This window comes from Sciurus carolinensis, chromosome 10 (genome assembly GCF_902686445.1).
Source record: "Sciurus carolinensis chromosome 10, mSciCar1.2, whole genome shotgun sequence".
NCBI lineage: Eukaryota > Metazoa > Chordata > Mammalia > Rodentia > Sciuridae > Sciurus > Sciurus carolinensis.
The window spans coordinates 97,175,047-97,197,738 of record NC_062222.1 but is presented as its reverse complement, the minus strand read 5'-3'; the positions used below and the strand labels follow the sequence as shown (position 1 = coordinate 97,197,738).

At 37.8% G+C, this 22,692-nt stretch overlaps 1 protein-coding gene across 5 annotated transcripts in view; it reads left to right on the top strand.

Moving 5' to 3' along the window:
- The first annotated feature begins 11,216 nt into the window (after positions 1-11,216).
- Cep135 (centrosomal protein 135) overlaps positions 11,217-22,692 on the top strand; it is a 73,340-nt gene continuing 61,864 nt past the window's right edge. For 2 of the 5 annotated variants that reach the window (XM_047566984.1, XM_047566980.1), the window contains exons 1-7: positions 11,217-11,432; positions 15,018-15,156; positions 15,471-15,628; positions 17,610-17,800; positions 18,517-18,684; positions 19,891-20,032; positions 22,361-22,445. In XM_047566984.1, coding sequence (XP_047422940.1) covers positions 15,516-15,628; positions 17,610-17,800; positions 18,517-18,684; positions 19,891-20,032; positions 22,361-22,445 — 699 coding nt within the window. In that variant the 5' untranslated portion in view covers positions 11,217-11,432; positions 15,018-15,156; positions 15,471-15,515. Of the gene's footprint in view, positions 11,433-11,530; positions 11,745-14,824; positions 14,965-15,017; positions 15,157-15,470; positions 15,629-17,609; positions 17,801-18,516; positions 18,685-19,890; positions 20,033-22,360; positions 22,446-22,692 lie in introns of those variants that run through there. The other 3 variants (XM_047566981.1, XM_047566982.1, XM_047566983.1) reach the window with 3 other exon arrangements.

The window sequence follows — 22,692 nt, the reverse complement described above, 5'->3', positions numbered from 1 at the left end:
GATTCGTGAACCAAAGGATGAGATAAGAGAGCAAAAACAGGCAATGAACCATCATACCAATAAGCAGTTGAAAGAGCAACTGCAGGAAGCAAATGGTCATTTCAACAAAGAGATAGAGATTCTCAAATAAAAACGAACAGAAATCCTTGAAATGAAGGAAACAATAAACCAGATAAAAATCTCAATGAAAAGCATCACCAACAGACTAGACCACTTGGAAAGCAGAGTCTCAGACAATGAAGAAAAAATATTTAATCTTGAAAATAAAGTTGTCCAAACAGAGAAGATGGTAAGAAATCATGAATGGAAACTCCAAGAACTATGGGACATCATGGAAAGACCAAATTTAAGAATTATTGGGATTGAGGAAGGTACAGAGATACAAACCAAAGGAATTAACAACCTATTCACTGAAATAATATCAGAAAATTTTCCAAACCTGAAGAATGAAATGGAAATTCAAATACAAGAGGCTTACAGAACACCAAATGCACAAAATCACAACAGATCCACACCAAGGCACATTATAATGAAAATGCCTAACATCCAAAATAAAAATAGGATTTTGAAGGCTGTGAGAGAAAAGCATCAGATTACATATAGGGGGAAACTAATACAGATATCAGCAGATTTCTCATCCCAGACCCTAAAAGCTAGAAGGCCCTGGAACAACAAATTTTAAACTCTGAAATAACATAGTTGCCAACCAAGAATCCTATACCCTCAAAACTAACCTTCAGATTTGAAGGTGAAATAAAATTCTTCCATGATAGACAAAAGTTAAAAGAATTTACAAATAGAAAGCCTGTGCTACAGAATGTTCTCAACAAAATATTCCATGAGGAGGAAATGAAAAACAACAATGTAGGTCAGCAAAGGGAGGAACTACCTTAAAGGAAAAACCAATCAAAGGAGAAACCAAGTTAAGTTAAAAACCAAAAATAAGCCCAAATGACTGGGAATACAAATCATATCTCAATTATAACCCTGAACATTAATGGCCTAAACTCATCAATCAAAAGACATAGACTGGCAGATTGGATTAAAAAGAAAGACCCAACAATATGCTGCCTTCAAGAGACTTATCTCATATATAAGGACATCCACAGACTAAAGGTGAAAGGATGGGGAAAAACCTCCCACACACATGGACTCAGTATAAAAAACAAGGGTTTCCATTCTTATATCAGATAAAGTGAACTTCAAGCCAAAGTTAGTCAGAAGGGATAAAGAAGGACATTTCATATTGCTTAAGGGAACTGTAAATCAGGAAGACATAATGATCATAAATATTTATGCCCCAAACAATGGTGCATCCATGTACAACAAACAAATCCTTCTCAATTCCAGGAACAAATAGACCACAACACAATAATTCTGGGTGACTTTAACACACTGCTGTCACCACTGGATAGATATTCCGAACAAAAACTAAATAAAGAAATCATAGAACTCAATAACACAATCCATAACTTAGAATTAACAGACATATATAGAATCTTCCATCCATCAACAAGCAAATACACTTTCTTCTCAGCAATACGTGGATCCTTCTCTAAAATAGACCATATGTGATGCCACAAAGCAGCCCTTAGGAAATGCAAAAAAATAGAGATACTACCTTGTGTTCTATCAGATCATAATGGAATGAAATTAGAAATCAATGAAAAAATAAAAAACAGAAATTACTCCAACACCTGGAGACTAAATAATATGCTATTGAATGAAGCATGCATAGCAGAAGACATTAGGGAGGAGATAAAAAAATTCTTAGAGGTAAATGAGAATGATGATACAACATATCAAAACCTCTGGGACACTATGAAAGCAATACTAGGAGGAAAATTCATTGCATGGAGTGCATTCAAGAAAAGAATAAAAAGTCAACAACTAAATGACCTAACATTACATCTCAAATCCATAGAAAAAGAAGAACAGAACAACACCAAAAGTAGTAGAAGATAGGAAATAATTAAAATCAGAGCTGAAATCAAAGAAATTGAAACAAAAGAAACAATTCAAAAAATTGACAAAATGAAATGTTGGTTCTTTGAAAAAGTAAACAAAATAGACAAACCCTTAGCCACACTAATAAAGAGAAGAAGAGAGAAAACTAAAATTACTAAAATTCATGATGAAAAAGGAAATATCACAACAGACACCAATGAAATACATAACAATGAGAAGCTACTTTGAAAATCTATAAAAAAATAGAAAATATTGAAGACACTGACAAATTTCCAGAGACATATGATCCTCCCAAACTGAACCAGGAGGACATATTCAATTTAAACAAATAAATTTCAAGCAATGAAATAGAAGAAGCCATCAAAAGCCTACCAACCAAGAAAAACCCAGGACCAGACGGATTCTCAGCCGAGTTCTACAAGACCTTCAGAGAACTCATTCCAATACTTCTCAAAGTATTCCAGGAAATAGAAAAGGAGGGAACACTTCCAAACTCATTCTATGAAGCTAGTATCACCCTCATACCCAAACCAGACAAAGACACATCAAGGAAAGAAAATTTTAGACTGATATCTCTGATGAATATAGATGCAAAAATCCTTAACAAAATCCTGACAAATTTCATACAAAAACATATTAAGAAGATAGTACACCATCATCAAGTGGGGTTCATCCTGGGAATGCAAGGTTGGTTCAACATCTGGAAATCAATAAATATAATTCATCACATCAATAGACTTAAGGTTAAGAATCATATGATTGTTTCAATTGACACAGAGAAAGCATTCAACAAAATACAACACCCCTTCATGCTTAAAACACTAGAAAAAATAGGGATAGTAGGAACATGCCTCAACATTGTAAAGGCTATTTATGCTAAGCCCACAGCTAATGTCATTCTTAATGGAGAAAAACTGAAAGCATTCCCTTTAAAAACTGGAACAAGACAGGGATGCCCTCTTTCACCACCTCTATTCAACATCATCCTTGAAATACTAGCCAGAGCAATTATACAGACTAAAGAAATTAAAGGGATACAGATAGGAAAAGAGGAACTCAAGCTGTCACTATTTGCTGATGACATGATTCATTCTATATTTAGAGGATCCAGAAAACTTCTAGACCTCATAAGTGAATTCAGCAAAGTAGCAGGATATAAAATTGACATGCATAAATCTAAAGCATTTTTAAACATAAGCAATGAAACCTCTGAAAGAGAGATGAGGAAAACAACTCCATTCACAATAACCTCAAAAAAAAAAAATATTTGGGAATCAATCTAACCAAAGAGGTGAAAGATGAAGGAACTTTGGATGGGGTAGAGAAAAATGGGGTGGGAGGGGGTGGGGAACTGAAAGATAGTAGAATGAAACAGTATTACCCTATGTATATGTATAATTACATGAATGGTGTGAATCTACATCGTGTACAACCATAGAAATGAAAAGTTGTACCCCATTTGTGTACAATGAATCAAAATGCAATCTGTAAAAATAGAAAAGATTTTAATTAAAAAAAAAAGGTAGGTCCATTGCAAGTTTTCTGAGGAAACTCCACACTGCTTTCCAGAGTGGCTGCACCAATTTACAACTCCACCAGCAATGTATGAGTGTGCCTTTTCCCCCACATCCATGCCAGGCAGGGATTTTTTCTGAGGGCTGTGAGGAACAGTCTGTTCCATGCTCTCTCCTAGATAACACTGGTTCACTGGCAACCTTTGTCATCCCTCACAGATGGTATTTTCCATGTCTTTATGCTATCTTGCCTCTGCACAGGTCTCTTTTTCTTTTCTTCACATGGTGTTCTTTTCGTAAGGACACCAGTCATACTGGTTTATGGGCTCATCTTAAATAATTAAATCTCCAGCAACCCCATTTCTAAATAAGGTCACATTTTTAGATACTGGGAGTTAAAATTTTTAAATATGAATTTTGAGGAGAACACAATTGGTAGAGGTTCAGGTCAAAGTACAGAGGAGCGTAAGTCCTTGAGTGAGCAAACTCCTTTAAGGCCTTCTGTTTGAATGACTTAGAAACATTCTGCAACTCCTCTGTTCTTGAGGCCTAGAGACATTATCTTATTATAAAAACATTTGGTACTAGTGGACTCTGAGAAGCAAGCAAGTGATAGGATCTGCACATGCACAAAGCTAACTGCACTAATGTAATCTAATGTAACCTGACATAACCCTGGAGTAGATAACAAACTGAACTGTTTTTTTCAGGGAAGCCACTTCTTGCTGTACACCATCCTGAGTGCTTGCCTCTTTATTTGCTCTCCCCTTAACCTTTATATCTGGACCCTTTAACCTTTACAACAATTCAGTATATAACAATATACATTGAAGTTCCATAACCCAAGCATTTACTTACATAAGTTCATCAAAATGGTCTCAGTTAAGAAATCCAGAAATAAAAAGAAAGGAATTTACACAATTTGAATAATTTGGGGCAGTTTTGCCCATGTTTTTAATTTGTATGTCTGTGACATTGAGATGGAAGATGTGATACTGCTATTTATTCAGTAGGCTACAATTTCCCTATGCCTTTTTGGGAAGTGAGCATCTAGTCACTCAGAATGAGATTCTGGAGTTTAACACATGTACTTGATAATATGTGATGTATGTCTTACAGGCAGGTTATATGATCTCACTTCTTAGGATGCTATTTCATAGTTAGCTATGCATATTTTCTCCTCAATCATTCTTTTTGTCCTAGTACCTTTTAAAAGTACCTTAAAAATCCCTTTACTATCATTTTTAGGGGATAAAAAGGGAGGAAGCCGAAGTTGCTAGAAACATTTAACCACCATCTTTAGTTAGAATGATACATACTTTCATTGAAGATTTGTGCCTTGATTCAGTTCTGGAAAATTCTTAGTTGTCATCTCTTACAGCATTACTTCTCTGTTGTATTGATTTTCTGCTGTTATTGTAATGAGTCACTACAAATTTGGTAGATTAAAACAAAACAAATTTATGTAGGTCAGAGGTCTAGGTGACCACTGCTGTCTTCATTCCATTTTCTAGCCAGCAAATCAGCTCATTACATCCTTCCCATCAAGTCCTTTTTTACTTCCCTATGTTTAAGGACTCATGTGAATATATTGAGTCCACCTGCATAATCCAGAAAAATTCCCCTATTTTAAGACCTTTTTTTTTTTTTCTGTATTAGAGATTGAACCCAAATGCACTCTACCACAGAGCTAATTCCCCAGTATTTCTGCTTTTATTTTGAGACAGTTTTCCCTCAGTTGCCCAGGCTGGTCTGGACCTTGCGATCCTCCTGCCTCAGTTGCTACGGGAGCTATGTTTACAAGTGTGATCCACTGGGCCTGAAGAGTCCTTTACCTCTGCAATGTCCCTCTTACAGAATAATGTAACATATTCACAGGTTCCACAGAGTAGAGTGTGGACATCTTTGGGAGGCCATTCTGTCTACCATACCTGCCACTCCTTCTAGTGCATTCTTGGAACCTCTCAAGTTACTATATTTCTTAATAGTTTTTTCATATAGTTTATTCGCACTGGGATCCAGGTGGATTGTCTAATTCTTTTAACTGTGTCTAATCTACAGTTTTTCCAGATAATGAGTCTTTAAAAATTTTGGTGACTATCTTTTTATATTTTTAAATTTTTAATCATTTTTAAATGATGTATTATTTTTTATCTGTTCTTTTTAATTATATATGACAATAGAATGTATTTTGACATATTATACATACATGGAGTACAACTTCCCATTCTTCTGGTTGTATATGATGTGGAGTTACACAGGTCATGTATTCATGTATGAACATAGGAAAGTAATGTCTGATTCATTTACTGTCTTTCCTATTCCCATTCCCCTTCTCTTCCCTTCCCTTCATTCCCCTTTGTCTAATACAAAGTACTTATATTCTTTCCTACCCCCTCCTCCTTATTGTGAGTTAGCATGTATATATCAGAGAGAACATTTGACCTTTGGTATTTTGGGACTAGCTTATTTCACTGAGCATGATATTCTCCAGTTCCAGTCATTTACTGGCAAATGCCACAGTTTCATTCTTATTTATAGTTGAGATATTCTATTGTGTATATATACTGCATTTTATTTATTCATTCATCTGTTGAAGGGCACTGAGACTGGTTCCATAGTTTAACTATTGTGAATTGAGCAGCTGTAAACATTGATGTGACAGCGGGTGACTATCTTTAAAATCCAGGTTTTCTAAGGCCATCTATGCTAAGTCCATGACCGATATCATTCTAAATGGTGAAATTCCCCCTAAAAACTGGAACAAGGCAGAGATGCCCTCTTTCACCACTTCTGTTCAACATTGTCCTCGAAACTCTAGCCAGAGCAATTAGACAGACTAAGGAAATTAAAAGGATACGAATAGGAAAAGAAGAACTCAAACTATCCCTATTTGCTGATGACATGAATATATATTTAGAGGAACCAGGAAATCCCACCAGAAAACTTTTAGAACTCATAAGTGAATTCAGTAAAGTAACAGGATTTAAGATCAATGCTCATAAATCCAATACATTTTTATACATAAGTGATGAATCTTCAGAAATAGAAGTTAGGAAAACTACCCCATTCACAATAGCTTCGAAAAAAAATAAAATACTTGGGAATCAATCTAACAAAAGAGGTGAAAGACCTCTACAACAAGAACTACAGAACACTAAAGAAAGAAATTAAAGAAAACCTTAGAAGATGGAAAGATCTCCCATGTTCTTGGATAGGCAAAACTAATATTGTCAAAATGGCCATAGTACCAAAAGCGCTATACAGATTCAATGCAATTCCAATTAAAATCCCAATGATGTACCTTACAGAAATAGAGCAAGCAATCATGAAATTTATCTGGAAGAATAAGAAACCCAGTATAGCTAAAGCAATCCTTAGCAGGAAGAGTGAAGCAAGGGGTATTGCAATACCAGACCTTCAACTATACTACAAAGCAATAGTAACAAAAACAGCATGGTATTGGCACCAAAATAGACAGGTAGATCAATGGTACAGAATAGAGGACACGGACACAAACCCAAATAAATACAATTTTCTCATACTAGACAAAGGGGCCAAAAATATGCAATGGAGAAAAGATAGCCTCTTCAATAAATGGTGCTGGGAAAACTGGAAATCCATATGCAACAGAATGAAACTAAACCCCTATCTCTCACCCTGCACAAAAATCAACTCAAAATGAATCAAGAACCTTGGAATCAGACCAGAGACCCTGCATCTTATAGAAGAAAAAGTAGGTCCAAATCTTCAACATGTCGGCTTAGGATCAGACTTCCTTAACAGGACTCCCATAGCACAAGAAATAAAAGCAAGAATCAATAACTGGAATAGATTCAAACTAAAAAGCTTTCTCTCAGCAAAGGAAACTATCAGCAATGCAAAGAGAGAACCTACAGAGTGGGAGAAAATCTTTGCCACTCATACTTCAGATAAAGCACTAATTTCCAGAATCTATAAAGAACTCAAAAAACTCTACACCAAGAATACAAATAACCCAATCAACAAATGGGCTAAGGAAATGAACAGATACTTCACAGAAGAAGATCTACAAGCAATCAACAGATATATGAAAAAATGTTCAACATCTTTGGTAATAAGAGAAATGCAAATCAAAACTACCCTAAGATTCCATCTCACCCCAATTAGAATGGCGATTATCAAGAATACAAACAACAATAGGTGTTGGAGAGGATGTGGGGAAAAAGGTACACTCACACATTGCTGGTGGGGGTTGCAAATTAGTGCAGCCACTCTGGAAAGCAGTGTGGAGATTCCTTAGAAAACTTGGAATGGAATCACCATTTGACCCACTCCTTGGCCTATACCCAAAGGACTTAAAATCTGCATACTACAGAGATACAGTCACAACAATGTTCATAGCTGCTCAATTCACAAGAGCCAGATTGTGGAATCAACCTAGAAGCCCTTCAACTGATGAATGGATAAGAAACTTTGGTATATATATATACAATGGAATATTACTCAGCCATAAAGAATAATAAAATTATGGCATTTGCAGGCAAATGGATGAAATTGGAGAATATCATGCTAAGTGTGATAAGCCAATCTCAAAAAAACAAAGGACGAATGATCACATAATAGGGGTTGGGAGGGAGGCAAGAATGGAGGAAGGAGGGACTCTATAGAAGGATAAGAGGGGTGAGAGGGGTGGGGGGGAAGAAAAAATAACAGAATGAATCAAAAACTATTATCCTGGGTAAATGTATGATTACACAAATGGTATGTCTGTACTTCATGTACAAACAGAGAAACAAGATGTATCCTATTTGTTTATAATAAAAATGAATTTTAAAAAATCCAGGTTTTCTGATTGGTTCCTTGCTTACACATATGTTCTTGTTTCATCACATAATTTTTATCTTTTTCACGGCAGTTATTGCAGTATTCACTTAGACCAGTGGTTCTCAACCAGGGGTGATTTTTGCTTCTCAAGGGACATTTGTCAATATCAGGAGACATTTTCGTTGTGCTGCTCTCATCCAGTGTGTAGAAACCAGGCATGCCGCTAAACATTCTACAACATGCAGGATGGGTGCTCCTCAATAGTTTTCCAACCCAAATGTCAGGAATGCTGAAGTTGAGAAACCTTCATCTAGATCTTTCAAAACATATTCATTTAAATGTTTCATCAGATTCATTGCATCTGGAGAATTAGTGTTTTGATTGCTTATTGTGTTGGCTACCTTTGCTCGCATTAGATTTCTGCATTATTTTGGCATTGTGGTTTGCAAGTTGACAGAAGATAGCAAATATATATCTGGCTCTCTCTTCCCCCTAGTATCAGGATTGCCTCCTATCCCGTGATGATATTAGAGTTCTGCAGAACCCAGGCAGCAGGCTCATTTTCTGTTGTGAGACTATTTTTGTTTCTTCCTGCCTCCTTAGCCATATGTTTGCTCCAAGTCCTAGGACTGGGGTGGGGAGCAGCTACAAAATTTTGTTTGTTTCTTTCCTTCCCCTGAGGCAGTCAGGGGCCACTATGTGGGACAAAATTTGGAGACATTGAAATAAACCCCTGGGTGCAGAAAACTATTATGTTATGCTTTTTAGTATGGTTGCTTCTCTTCCCTTTTCGACCATCCCATCTTGAGATCCTGATAAAAACCACAGAAGCAGAATGTTTGCACAAGGTGAAACTGTTACCAGGGAAAAAACCTAAGTGAATCCTCTAACTTCACTTCTTCTTTGTCAAGTTAAAAATTACAAATTTTGGAGGTGATACAATTGGGTAATACATCATTAGTTTCCTGTTAGCTTTGCTGAAGATAACATCTCCAATGTGTGGGTTATGATAACAGTTGCCTTGGTTGCTTTTGAGGCACTTGAGGGGACATTTTGCAGAAACACGGACTCTTCACTTGGGCCTGCACAATTCTGATGGGTGACTGGAATGGCATTTCTGTCTTCATATCATCGCTGTCCATTTATTTATTTATTTATTTATTTATTTATTTATTTATTATACCAGGGATTGAACTCAGGGGTGCTTAACCACTGAGTCACATTCCCAGCCCATTTTTTTATTTTTTATTTTGAGACAGGGTCTTGCTAAGTTGCATAGGGCCTCACCAAGTTGCTGAGGCTGGCTTTGAACTTGTGATCCTCCTGCCTCAGCCTCCTGAGTCGCTGTGATTATAGGTATGTACCATCACACCTGGCTTCTCTGTCCTTTTTGCTGCCTTATCTTTTGGGTCAGACTTTACTCAGCTCTGCATGTAGACATGTTTATTGCCTCTTGGAGCTGATACAATTTCTTCTACCACACCTTTGTGCTTTTTCAGCAGCTATAACAACCAAGCACCCAGGGTCCTTCAGTTCTCTCACAAGGTCCAGAAGGAGCCACAAAGCCAGAATGTCTGCACAGGATGATGGCGCCAGCTGCAACAGTAACTTAGCAGTTCCTGGGACAAGTTGACTATTACCACCCAGTGGTCCAAGTCTCATGCAAGAAGAAACATCTTTTGAAACTGTGGCCCTGGCCAATGGAAAATTACCAGACTTTATCTCTGCCCCCACCCCGCAAAAGCTTGCATCTCTCTTTGTTCAGAGTGTAGTCTGCTTTCCCTCTCCATCACTACTGTCTTCCTTCAAGTGAAGCCCCAGGTAGTCTTGCCTGCATGCATGTTTGCAACCACTTGGTTTAGTTTCTATCATCACTGAGTCAGAAGTTCCCCCTCAGGTACCACCGGACTCTTTTGTGTGACAGGGTCCTAATCTCAGGCCTTGGAAGTCAGCAGTGAGTCTGACTCTGATCTTACCTATTGCTGGGAGACTTCTGTTCCAGTCACCTTTTTCCATTTCTTTTATACTCTCTAATTAGTATGGGTCTGGAATGAAAAGCAATGATTCATCTTGACTATGCATCCTCAAATGTGCTTAATCATCATACAAATGCAAGATGTACTAAAGTCATCCAAAGGACTCAACTCATCGCCTCCTAGAAATTCCATAACGTAGCTCATTGAGGCTGTGAAAAACAGATGAGGCACACAAAATGGAAACATTAAATAAATATATGAATGGGTACACAGTAATGCACCACAAGTCATAGTGCAGTTACATGATATACTCAAGACAAAGTACATTTTCAGAGTAAAGGCCTATTTGGAAGAGAGAGGAATGAGCAAGAAAGAATGGAGCTCCTGTTTGATCATCTAGAAAGTTTTCAGGAGGGAAATGAACTTCTAGGATTTGCCTGTGTCTTTTCCATCTGCGAGCAGGTTCTCTCTGAGCAGTTTGTTTCAATTTAATTTCACTTACAAATGTTTATTGTGGTAAGTGCTAGGGGAAAGTAGCGGAGGATAAAATTATCCTTGGCTCAATGAATTCTTAGTGGGGCGGTAGGAAAGAGACATGAAGCATGATGTATGAGATGGCTGAATTTCTTCTAAGGGTCTACACAGCCTTAGGGCGATAGGTTTGGGCAATTAATTGTGTAGGGTGGTAGTCAAAGTCGGGAAGACGACGTGACATCTGCTGGGGGTTACGTGAGTAGGCGTTCATCTCGCAGGGCAAGGCTAATCCGCCACAGGGCCAACGACCGGGTGCTATTCACCCGGTGCGGAGGTGTCCACACCGCTGACTGGAGAACGTCAAGTCAGGCACGGCGGAAGTTCGAGGTTGGCCGCCAGCGGGCGCCGTCCGCTAGGGGGCGCCGTGGCCCCGCGCCGTCCGCGCCGTTGCGTTTCCGGGCACCGGGTCCAGCGCCGCCATCGACACCGGGCGCGCGCTCCGCGCACGGCTCGCCGCTCCAGTTACCTGGGCAACCGCGGCGCTTCCTCCGTGCGGGCCTCGACAGTCTCTCCGCGCCATTTTCAAACTGCTCTAACGCCGGAGCCGGTGGCCCGAGCGGAAGGAGCCAGCGAGGGAGGCGAGTGCAGAGGGCGATGCGGCCGCAGGCGGAGGATGCGGCGCCCGGAGCTGCGGGTGAGGCGGGCCTCAGAGGCCGAGGGCCGGGCGGGGCGGAGCGGGCGGCGGCGCCTTCGCTTTCGCCTTCCGGGCGGTCCCCGCGGGCCGGGCTTGGGCGCCGCCGAAGGCCGCGCGCCCGGGAGGTGGTGGGCCCGGGCCGGGCGGAGGGGCGCGGGGACGTCCCACCAGCCCGCTTCCGTACGCACCCGACGGCGAAGCTGCAGACCCGAGCTTGGCCCGGGACCGTGACCCTGCCGGCCCGGGCGTCGAGGCGGGCCGTGCCGACAGGCTTGGTAGCTGGGTGGACTTAAAATTGAAAGCCCTGTCCGGGTAAGAAGCAGACGAGCTGTTGGTAGAACCGGTGCCCCAGAGCGCCCTTGCCAGCGCCTTGGAAAACAGTCTCCCCTGGAGTTCAGTAACCAGGGACCCTGAGATGCCTCGGTTCACGGCTTCTGTTGCTGCTTTTCTCGGGCGGGGTCGTTGTTTTTTAAAACACAAGTGTAAAAAGTCCACCCTCCAGAGTTAAATAGATGATGTTTTGGACGTGTCTGCGTGTGCGATCCCCAACGCCAGCCTTTTGTGTTTTGCTGGAAACTTTGAGCATAGCCACAGTGTTTCGAGACGGGATCTAGGGGACAACCGCAGCCCAGGGCCGGGAAAGCCCAATGCGTGGTTTTGCTCTTCTTGGGAGGATGGATGTTAATTTGTCTTGTGGCCTCGGACATGATTTTTTAAAGATGTATTTTTATTCTCCGTTCCTCCTTTTCGCCTCCCCAAAGCAGGATGTGAGGAAGAATTATTTCTGAGTATCCAGAACTGGTAGCAAACAAAGGGGAAATGCTTGCGTGGTGGCCGCCTGCTAGTCTGGGTTTCTGAGGTTTATTTCCAATGTCTGCAGGAGTTTCCCTCAAACACCCTCCTTCATCAGTTAAGACCCTCTTTGTGGTAGGAATCTCGAAGTCCAGGGGAAGCCTCTCAAGAGAAGAGGCTAGCAAGTGCCACGAGAGATTTATAAAAAGGAGTAACCAAGGAGAGGAACTAATTTAGAAGTGATTTTGGAAAGTACAGAAACCAAAGTGCTGCACAGGACTCAGGGGACCTAGCGTCCTGTGACTGCTTACCTACTTTGTAGGCCCATGATTTGGGAAACAGTTACTTTCTTGAGCCTTTCTTCATCTTTAAATAAGGATGATAATATTGGTTCTTTATTCCTCACAGGATTATTTTGAGGATCAAATTTTACATGTATTCACATGCATCCATATTTTACAAATTGTGAAGAACAACAGAGATGTAAAAGTTTTTGTTTGAAATGTGAATAGGATGACTACATTTAGTTGGCAAAGTAGAAAAAAAGCCAAGTTTCTGGAAAAGGAACTTTGGATATAACTCCATTTTAGGGCAGATTGGTAAAGAATATATTCATAACTATTTTAGAAGACCAGTATAAAAACATGTACAGAGGTACTTATGTGTGTGTCATTAAGAAGAAATTGAGCAGGGTGTGGTGGCATACACCTGTAATCCCAGCCTGCCTGGAGGCTGAGGCAGGAGGGTCTCAAGTTTAAAGCTACCCTCAACAATGTAGGGAGAGGCCCTCAGCAACTTAGCAAGACCCTGTCTCAAGGGCTGGGGATGTGACTCAGTAGTTAAGCACCCCTGGATTCAATCTCTGGTACCAAAAGAAAAGAAAAAAAAAGGAAGAAAAGAAAACAGAAAGAAAGAAGAAATTAAAATTTACATGATGAAGTATACCTAGTCCTCCAACACACACTGAGGATTGAACCCAGGTGCACTGTACCCAGCCCTTAAATGTACACTTGAAAAGTTTCCATAAATCTATACACCTGAGTGACCACTACTGCAGTCAACAGTATTTTTATCACCTTAGAAAGTTCTTAATCATTCTAGTCACCTCCCTGGGCAACTGCTGTAATTTCTATCCCCATAGTATAATTTTACCTGTTCTTAGACCTCGTGTAAATGGAATCATACTATGTATGTATTTGGCTGCTTCTGTTCAAATATTTTTTAAGATTATCCATGTGGTAGATGTGTATCAGTATTTCCTTTCTTTTATCCCTGATACAGAAACATTACATTGTATATTATGGTTTGCTTCTTCAACTGTTGATGAATGTTTAGGATGTTTTTTTGGGGGGGGGATTGTACCCAGGATTGAACTCAGGGGCACTTGACCACTGAACCACATCCCCAGACCTATTTTGTGTTTTATTTAAAGACAGGGTCTCACTGAGTTGCTTAGCACCTTGCTTTTGCTGAGACTGGCTTTGAACTCGAGATCCTCCTGCCTCAGCCTCCCAAGCCGCTGGGATTACAGCGTGTGCCATGAGTGTTTTGTTTTTTTCCAGTTTGGGGCTATTATAAATAAAACTGCTATGTGTTCATTTTTCAATTTTCTTGTTGTCTGATTCATTTACTGTCTTTCCTATTCCCATTCCCCTTCCCTTCCCTTCCCTTCATTCCCCTTTGTCTAATACAAAGTACTTATATTCTTTCCTACCCCCTCCTCCTTATTGTGAGTTAGCATGTATATATCAGAGAGAACATTTGACCTTTGGTATTTTGGGACTAGCTTATTTCACTGAGCATGATATTCTCCAGTTCCATTCACTTACTGGCAAATGCCACAGTTTCATTCTTCTTTATAGTTCAGTAATATTCTATTGTGTATATATACTGCATTTTATTTATTCATTCATCTGTTGAAGGGCACTGAGGCTGGTTCCATAGTTTAACTATTGTGAATTGAGCAGCTGTAAACATTGATGTGACAGCGGGTGACTATCTTTAAAATCCAGGTTTTTTAAGGCCATCTATGCTAAGTCCATGACCGAAGAATTAGCCGGTTATAGACTAGAAGTGTAACTTTATAAGAAACTGGCAGGCTGTTTTCCAAGGTGGTTTTATACTACTGTCAGACAGGCTTTCAGTTGCTTCAAATCTTTTCCAACATTGAATATTTTCAGTTCTTTTAATTTTAGCTATTGCTAATATGAGCAAAATTGTACCTCATTGTATTTTTAATTTGTATTTCCCTGATGACTAATGTTGAGTGCCTTTTCATATGATATGCCTCTTAAGATATCCTTTTCAAAGTGCTGGTTAAAGTCTTTAGCACAACAAAATTTTAGTTTTAGCCCAAGTAAATTTTCTTACTGAGTTGTTTATCTTATTGAATTATAAAAATTTGTTTATTCCATATATGGCTCAGATATTATGAGTATTTTCTGGTGCTCTTTGGTTTGCCATTTTTCCTTAATAGAGTATTTTGATGAGCAGATGTTTTTAATTTTGATGAAATTTTTATTTTGTTTAGTGCTATTAGTAGTTCCTTCTAAAAATTCTTTACCTATCTCAGGCTCTGAAAAATCTTCTTTTTCTTTTAGGATCTTTATTGTTTTAGTTTTGATATTTAGGTTTATGAAGAGATTCACAGTTTAATGCAGCTACATGGATGGAGATCATGTGTTGAATTTAAGTCAATCTGAATGTTTCAGAAGACCACCTATCTGAAGAGAAACAAAAAGTAATTGTTTCATATTAAAATTTTTTTTGTTGTTGTTGTTGTATTGAACTCAGGGGCACTCTACAACTGAGTTACATCCCGACCCCTTTTTATTTGTGACACGGTCTCCTAAGTTGCTCAGCCTGGCCTTGAATTTGGAATCCTCCTGCCTCAGCCTTCCCAGTCACTGGGATTGAGTCACTGGGATTCCAGGTGGGTGCCACTGTTCCCAGCTTTTTCTTTTCTTTTTCCTTTTCTTCCTGCAGTACTGGGAGTTGAATCCAGGGCCTAGGGCATGCTAGGCAGGCACTCTACCATTAACTACATCTTAGCCCTTTTTATTTTTCAGACAGGGTCTCCCTAAACTATGGAGTTTGGCCTGGAATTTTCAATCCTCCTGGCCCAGCCTCCTAAGTATCTAGGGTTACAGGGATGCACTGTCATGCCATGTTGAATCTTTTCTTCTTATTGTGAAATGAAAATAATAACTGTAATAATATAATGACATTTCATTCTTTTGTTTTTAGAACTTTAACTTCTAGAAGTGAATAAAACTGGTTTTGGAAGACAAGATGACTACAGCTGCAGAAAGAAAGTATATTAATATTAGAAAAAGATTGGATCAGTTGGGATACCGCCAGACTTTGACAGTGGAATGTTTGCCTTTGGTGGAAAAACTTTTCAGGTAAAGATAAAAACACAGTTCTAAATATATGTGATCCTTAATTTACTTCCAAGTTACTTAGGGCCCCACCAAGTTGCTGAGGCTGACTTTGAACTTGAGATATCCTGCCTCAGCTTCCCTAGCTGCTGGGATAACAGGTGTGTGCTATCACGCCTGGCCTACTTATCTAGTTTTTGATCGAATTTCTCTCTTCAGTAAAGACTTTGGAAAGTACTTAAATCATCTGTTCTTCCTTATGTCCTAATTCATCTGTTCTCAGTCCAGGGCCTCCACATTGCAAAATGCAGGGATCACCACTCACTCTGTTACTATTCAGAGTGAATATTTCCAAGGATTTTCTTTGTGAATAGTTTTGGGGTTTTTTTGTTTGTTGTTTCTTTGTGAATAGTTTTGGGGTTTTTTTGTTTTTGTTTGTTTGTTTGTTTGTTTTGCGGTGCTGGGGATCGAACCCAGGGCCTTGTGCTTGCAAGGCAAGCCCTCTACCGACTGAGCTATCTCCACAGCCCTGTGAATAGTTTTTGATATAGTGGGAGATACTTCCTTTTTCTTCTTTTCTCTCTTTTTTTTCTTTTCTTTTCTCAGTGCTGGGATTGACCCCAGGGCCTCTACATGTGCTTGGCAAGTATTCTACTATTGAGCTATATTCTTAGCCTAACTTTCTCTTTCTTAAGTTCTATGTCTACTTCACTGATCTTTAATAATTATTTCAAGGTTCTCTAATATGTTGTTATTGTGTTCTATAATATGTGGTCATTACTATTACATCTTACCTTAATTGAAAGATTCTTTTTGATTTTTTTTTTTTTTTTTTTTTTTTTTTTTTTTTTTTTTTTGCTTTTCTACAAAAGCTATATTAAAATGGTTTAGGACTGGAACAGGGAAGGATTTTATAGTAGGACTACCAGTAATGATGAAAAGAATGGATTGAAGATATTTTGTGTTCTTTCATATGATCTTCCAAACTTTCATGATCTAATCCCTGCTTTTTTCCACAGCTTCATCTCCCTTGTGTTGAATCACTTGAAACTCTCCAAACGTAATATGCACTCTTACCCTTGGTCTCTCTGTATGCTGTTCCATCTGCCTATGGACATCTTTTCTCCTCTGTGTTCCTGGCCCTTTGCCTGTTTAGCTTCTAAGTTGAAATATCCCGTAGGTCTCTTTAGCTTAGGTTACATGTTACCTTAACTGTGCATTATTGCAAATTCATTTTTGCCTTTGTTTAGAATGCCACTTTCATGAGACCAAGACTGACTTTGTCACTCCTGTATCAGTTTGAACATATAGTAGGCACCAAAATATTTGTTGAGTTTGTGACATAGTATTATGTTTTTTGATAGACTCTGTAGAATATAAGTTTCGCAGTGGTGAAGGCTTTTTTATGTTTCTTCCTCAATAAATATATATTGTATGAATTTTCCACTGATCCAAGAGTTCTCAGAAATAAGAGACTGATTTCTTATTTGTTATATCCCTGGTGTTTAACATACAGCAAACGATCAATAAATACTTGCTCAATGAAAACAAATCACAGAGTCGACAGACTTGGAGGATAAGCAAGAGGGGAGATTCAAAGATGATTCAGTGTGTATTTATTTCATAACTTACAATAATCTTACTTTGAGAAATTTTGAGGACTTATACCTTGAAAAACTACTGGCATTCTTTTTTATTTTTTTTAATTTGTTTATTTATTTGAGATATTGAGGATTGAAACCAGGCTATATATTTAAGCTCTCTACCACTGAAGTACATCCCCAGCCCTTTTAAAAATTTTTTTAAATTTTAAGACAGGGTCTTGCTAAGTTGTTCCAAAGTATCTAGGATTATAGACATATGCCTCTGTGCTGAGTTTCTTTTTAAAAATTTTGATATCATTTAACATTAAGATATATTTAAGCCTTCTTAGAAATACATTTCAAGTTATTAGAAGACTAATGGAATGTTCTTTGTATTTATGAATTCTGTTCCTTAATTTTAGTGACTTAGTTCATACAACAGAGAGCCTTCGACAATCAAAATTATCTACTGTGAAAGCTGAAAAGGAAAGTGCCAATTTTGATTTTGTTTTGGAACCCTATAAACTTGAAAATGCAAGATTGAGTAGGGAAAACAATGAATTATACCTGGAATTAATGAAACAGAAAGAGTACTCAGACCAACACATTAAAGGTAAGTGAAAATTTGATAATATTTTCAATATAATAGATTTGCTCTTTTGGTTTTATATGTAGAAAAGGCTAAACTCCAATTTTAAAACCATTGGTTAGAAAACATATGGTCTTACTAACAGCTCCTTAAATACAGTAGGGTGTGTTGAGGAGTTCCTAAGAAGGAAAATAACTGTGTATTCTATAGCTATATTGTATGTGAATTAAAGTTTTAGAATTAAAATGCTAGAACTGAAGATATGTTCTTGAAATAAGTTTTGTTTTTCTCTTGGTGAAGATAAAAGTAGAAATGTAAGGTGAAAACCATGGATTGCTTTGTCTAATAATTTTTGAAGTAGGAGGTAGATAGAATAGGATGATTTCAAAGGTACTAGGCAGAATGTAATTGTATGGTTATCTTATTATAAATTCTTACATTTGGTAGAAAGTCCTAATACCTGGCATGAATTTATAATTTCTTGGCTTCATACCTAATTTACTAGATCAAAAACCATTGTGTATATTAGGCACCTTCAGCAGTAGAAAAGTATAATTTCTTTTTGTGTTTAGTGAGTTATTTATAGTTTTATTTAATGGTAGAAAGGGTGACAGGTTAAAAAGTGCTTTCAAGAATTGGGTGGAGCTTTTTAAATTGATTTGACTTTTTGTATTTTTTGAAGTGGAAGGACAATGGATTTCTTGATCTTTAAAACAGTCTTTGAATCTTTTTATTTTAAGAGTTGAAAACGGCTTTAAAAAAGTGTGCACGTGAAACCGCTGATCTGAAATTTCTAAATAACCAATATGTTCATAAACTCAGACTTTTGGAGAAAGAAAGCAAAGCTAAGAATGAAAAAATTCAACAACTCCAAGAAAAGAATTTGCATGCTGTGGTACAAACTCCAGGTAAGCTTATTCCTTCCCTAAACAAAATTTATTAGAATTCTAATGAAGACAAAATTGTGGCTTATGTTTAATCTTCATGAGAATCAGTTTCTAAAGTACAATTCTAATCTTGGCCAAATGCTTAAAAAGTAAATTATTCACGTCTTGGTTTTAGACCAAGAAAAGATGGATCTATGTGTTAAAAAGATTGCATTTGCTACTTGTAAAGATAATTTTGAAAATATTTTCCACTAATTCAGGTTATAGCATGACTTTATGTTACAGATGATATTCCATCATATTCTAATTTTACTGTTTAAAAATTCTGTTATCTGCTCTTTTGACATTACTTAATCTGTATGTGTATTTTAGTTCTTACTGCCTTAAGCTGCTCTTTGGCAGTTTTCTATTCCTGATGATTTCTTGAGTTCATAAGAGCAAACACTACAAGGCACATGGAGTTTTAATTTTGACAAAAGCTAATCCCCATCTGGCCAAGGAACATATTAAATCTGGATGTATATGCCAAACATGCAGGCATATAAAATTAGTTTTATATCCAAGTCTTGCTAAGGTTTTAAGAATACATAGTTTAAAGATCAGGGTAGGTATTTACATATAAGGGAGAAAACATTTTATCAATATGTAATGTAAGTCTGGCACGGTAGCAAATGCCTGTAATCCTATGGACTTGGGAGACTGAGACAGGATCCCATGTTTGAAGCCAACCACAGTAACTTAGTGAGACCCTGTCTCGAAATTAAAAAATGAAGAATAATAAAAAAGACTGGGGATATAGTCCAGTGGTAGAGCACTCCTGGGTTCAGTCCTCAGTAACAGCAATAACAACAACAACAATACAAAGGTAATATGAATTAGATACTTTCTAACAGAGGCTATCCTGGAATATTTAAGTCTTTGGGGGTGGGCGGGGAGGGATTACCCAGGATTGACTTCAGGGATGTGCAACCATTGAACCACATCCCCAGCCCTTTTTAGTATTTTATTTAGAAACAGGGTCTATTGAGTTGCTTAGTGCCTCGCTTTTGCTGAGGCTAACTTTGAACTCGAGATCATCCTGCCTCAACCTCCCAAGCTGCTGGGATTACAGGTGTGCACCAGTGCCCAGCTGGAATATTTAATTCTTAGATGGTGTTTTATTTTGTTTCCCCTTAATTTTTAAGACACTCATTTGGTTTGTTTTTTTTTTTTTTTTTTTTTTTTAAGGTGGCAAGAAAAGAAGCATTGCTTTCAGGCGCCAGCGTATGCAAATAGACGAACCAGTCCCTCCCTCTGAAGTTAGTTGTTATCCAGTTCCACAGCCAGATGACCCTTACATTGCAGACCTCCTGCAAGTGGCTGATAATAGGTGCATTAAATAATTCTCTGTTGAGGGCTGAGGGTGGAGCTTAGTGAGTGCTAAGTGTGAGTGCTTAGCATGGGCAAGGCCCTGGTTTTACTTTCCAGCACTCAAAACAATAATAATTCTTTGTTGACTTTATTGATCACTGGGTTAACTATAAGTTTCTTGGTAGGTAGACTTTTGTTAACTGTTGTATCCCCTGTAACTTGCACAGAACTTTGCACAAGCACTCAGTGAATACTTCCTGAATGATAATAGAATGTTTTTGCTTGTTTTGGAACTTTGATTTCAAATAGATCATGAATCTGAGGTTTCTGTCCATACATGCTTTCAAATAATTTTGTGCTGACAAGAATCTATTTCAGTAGAGTTACTTACACATTTAGTTTCATCTCTAAGTAAGTTATCTTTTATAGGAATCTTTATTAAGAGTTATATCAAATGTCAGGTGGACATGAATAGATTTATAACTGGATTTGAAATTCTTTTTTTAAAAAATATTTTTAGTTGTAGATGGATGCAATACCTTTATTTTATTTATTTTTATATGGTGCTGAGGATTGAACTCAGTGGCTCATGTGTGCAAGGCAAGTGCACCACTGCTGAGCCCCAGCCTCAGCCCTGGATTTGAAATTCTTATGATTTCTCTGGCTCTTTGTTTATATTCTTTTAAAATGGAATCATAAATTTCTTTTCATTGAAAATGCATTAAAGTGGGCCTGGGGTTGTAGTTTAGTGGTAGAGTACTTAACTAGCATGTGTGAGGTACTGGGTTTGATCCTCAGCACCACATTAAACAAAGGTCTAAAAACAACAGTAACATTTTTAAAAAAATGCATTAAGCCTCCTGGGCAAGGCACTGTGTTAAGTGTTTTGAGGAAAAAAAAAAATGAAGAAAGTGCTGCTACTGCTTTTGAAAATCTTGATGTCCAGTAGTGGAGATGGGACAAGAGAAGTGCATGAAATGCTATTAAGAAAATTATAAGGGGTTCAAAGGAGCAAGCAAACAGCATTAGTGACACCACACTATTGTAATAACGGGGAATCATTTCAAACCGTGGGATACATTAATGGAAATAGTGCAGATAACTTTTTATTTTGTATTTTATGCAGAGATTTAGGGGGAAGTTTTTTCAGTTTATTAATCAATGTAATAATCTTGATAAAAGGATTGGTTGAGGTACTGAGTATGATCTCTTCACTTGGTTATTCTCACACAATATTATGTACCCACCCACTGGTATTGGGGAACAAATCCAAGACCTTGCACATGCTAGGCAAGTGCTCTGCCTCTGAGCTAAATCCTCAGCGTTTTTATTTTATTTTGCAATAGGGTCTTGCTCAGTCATCCAAGATCACCTTGAATTTGCAGTCCTCCTGTCTCAATCTCCTGAGTAGCTGGATTTATAGGCATGGACCATCCTGCCCAACTGAACTTACACAGTTACCTTAACTGAAATACTTTGTGTTTTGTTCTTCTGTTGTAATCTAAGACTTCTCAGACAATGTGTTAGTATTATTTAAATAATTATTTGGATTGCATAGGTGATATGAATTCTGTAATTTTCACTTTAGTTGGCACACACACACATTTTGTTTGTATCCAGTTATTCATTTGTATATATGCACTTGTATACTATTCTTCTGAACTAGATTAGTAGGCAAGTTTGAGTGTAGGGTTGAGCTGTATCCAACCTCACTTAACCTACCTCATAGAAAATCTCTCTTAAAGCAGACCTGATTTCAGGCTTTTTCTTTCCAGTACAAAAGTAGGTTGTATCATTTTGAGGTAGTATAAATACATTTGGATATTTGTAGAATTCAGTATGTTGGACAAAATCTTGATTCTGTTGGAATTTATAAGTTCCAGAAACAGTAGATATTTTGCTGTAGTCACTTGGAAAATCATTTTCTCAATATTTTCCTTCAAGGTTGCACAGTATTTTATTAGTACACAGGGGCAAAAACACATTTTAGTCCCTTATTTCAGTTAATGATATTGAGACTTTTGAACCAGACCCTCATTTTCCTGAATCTAAGAATGGATAGTTGTCCTAAGGATCAAAATGCAGTAGTGGATCAAAATGCATTTTATTGCATAATATATCTAGGTTTCCAGTTATTTACTAATTTTAAAAATCTATTCTTACAAAGCCCTCAAAGATGATATTCTGCAATTATGTTGAGACTTTGGAACCCTTTGGCATTTCATCCCTCACTGAGAAGCAGGAAGTATAGAACTTTTAAACAAGTCATCTATTTTCATGTCTTGTCATTTTATTTTTTCTTAACAAAAGTATGTATATATTGACATTAGTTACAAATGTGTTTCAGGATTCAAGAGCTTCAGCAGGAAGTCCACCAACTACAAGAAAAGTTAGCAATGATGGAAAGTGGCATAAAAGATTACAGCAAGCAGGTAGGATTTTTATTACTTGCATATTTGGGATTGAAATGAATGTACTATGATCTTAACTAGAATTCAGTTATATTTCATTTTACTGACACTGAATTTTTATATAGCCTTTATCTTTTCCATCAGTTTGTTTTAATAGAGTTAATAGCAGAAATGGCTTAGATGACTTTAAAGCACCTGGTCCATTTCCTTCCTTATTCTTTGAGGTGAATGATCATCTTTTATTTTGGTTTGTTTCTTTTTCTCTTAG